This window comes from Charadrius vociferus, unplaced genomic scaffold (genome assembly GCF_000708025.1).
Source record: "Charadrius vociferus isolate BGI_N301 unplaced genomic scaffold, ASM70802v2 scaffold373, whole genome shotgun sequence".
Classification (NCBI taxonomy): Eukaryota; Metazoa; Chordata; class Aves; order Charadriiformes; family Charadriidae; genus Charadrius; species Charadrius vociferus.
This window is the reverse complement of record NW_009647681.1, coordinates 489,831-491,421: the sequence shown is the minus strand read 5'-3', so window position 1 is coordinate 491,421 and position 1,591 is coordinate 489,831. Positions and strand designations below refer to the sequence as shown.

Genomic DNA, 1,591 nt, shown 5'->3' with positions numbered 1-1,591 from the left:
GGATGGTGGCCGTGTGAGAGCAAACAGGGCCACGCGAGAGCCCGATGAGGTGCTGGGGCAGAGAAGGGTGGGTGGGCAGGGACAGGCAGTGGCCCTGCTGCCCCTGGAACCCCCCGCCGTGCCCCAGCCTGGCCCCCCCAGAGGGGTGTGGGGCAGTCACCGACGCTTCCCACCACGCCACCGGCTCATTACTGGCATGAAAAGGAAGTGTCTGCCGGGATGGTGAAGCTGAACCCTGCAGGGTCAGGGGGTGCGGGAAACCCGCTCTGGTGTGTACCAGCATCTGCAGACCCAAAAACAGGAAACAACTGCAGCCTGCGATTGCCGCAGGCAGACAGCCCCCGGCAGGGCAGGCAGCGCGGCAGCCAGGGGGACTCGGCTGGGCACCACGGCTCCGCTGCAGGTACCCCAGCTGCACGGTGAAGCCTGGCCGGGCACAGCCAGAGAGCATCCCGGGGGATGAGGATAGACCCCGGCGGCACCCAAATCCCGCACCAGGACCAGCAGCCTCCCCCTGCCGCCCGTGTGCGGAGAGCGGCTCCATCCCCGCGCGGGGGCAGTGACCATCCCAGGAGGGGACCTTCCTGCTTGGAGCACTCTTGTGCCCCCTGGGCCACGCTGGCTCCCTCCAGGTGCGATGGGCAGGCTGCGGTGCAGGCACCGGCCCCGTGCTGGCCCGTCCGAGAGAACACATGGGACGGGACAGCCGTGGGGCCAGGCACGACCCACAACCCACAGCAGGAGGGAGGTGGCACCGCATAGAACACCTTAGGGGTGTCCCCCTGGGCTGGCTGAGCCCTCACCCAGGGGCCAGTCACCCGCCAGCCTCTCCTGTCCTTGCACCCAGGACTCGACGGTCACCCTGAGGCAGGTGGCAGTGAGTGGTAGCACCAGCGGCCACCGAGGCAGCAGACCCAGATGGGGAGCTCACTGCGAACACCCCGACCTCACGGCACACCCCTCACGTCCCTCCTGCCTCGGCTGGGCAGCGCCAGGACGTTCCCACACCCACCGCCGCATTTCCCAGTAGGATGCAGGAAAGGGGTGTGCAGCAGCCGGGGACTTACTGTAAATGGCACCACCTGCTCCTTACATGGCAATTCCTCTGCGGGCCAGGGCCACGGGGACGGTTGGGAATAGGGACTGTGACATCTGCTCCCCAGCGTGCTGCCGGGAAGCATGAGCTCAGGCTGTGCGGCACAGCCCCGGGGCTGGCGCGGGACCCCCCCAGTGCCACGGCATCCCCCCGTCTCACTCCTCTGCCCCGGGCAGGCGCACACAGCACAGCCCCGTGGTGTGGCACGAGATCCCCGGCCCCAGCAGGGGCTCGGCCGGCGGTATCCCATCCCCTCGCTGGCACAGGGGAGGCAGCAGGACTGCCCCGAGCCCCTTCATCGCGTGCCTTCTTTGGCCCCTGGCTCCCCCCAGCCCCAGCAGGGCTGCGAGCAGGCGGGGAGCGCGGGGCAGCAGCGGGACCCCCGTGCCCAGGCCAGGGTGTATTTTGGGATGCAGACGAGCCCAGAGGCCTGTGTACATCCCCATGGAAACCCCTCTCTGTTGCTGCTTCTCCAGCCAGACCCGCAGTCAGCTC

At 68.8% G+C, this 1,591-nt stretch overlaps 1 protein-coding gene across 1 annotated transcript in view; it reads left to right on the top strand.

Annotated features, from left to right (window-relative positions):
* Positions 1–459: 459 nt before the first annotated feature.
* Positions 460–1,591, top strand: part of LOC104283143 (probable low-specificity L-threonine aldolase 2) — a 17,527-nt gene continuing 16,395 nt past the window's right edge. Inside the window, exons 1-2 of the mRNA XM_009881296.1 lie at positions 460–525; positions 848–877. Of these exons, the coding sequence (XP_009879598.1) occupies positions 460–525; positions 848–877 (96 nt within the window). The remainder of the gene's footprint in view (positions 526–847; positions 878–1,591) is intronic.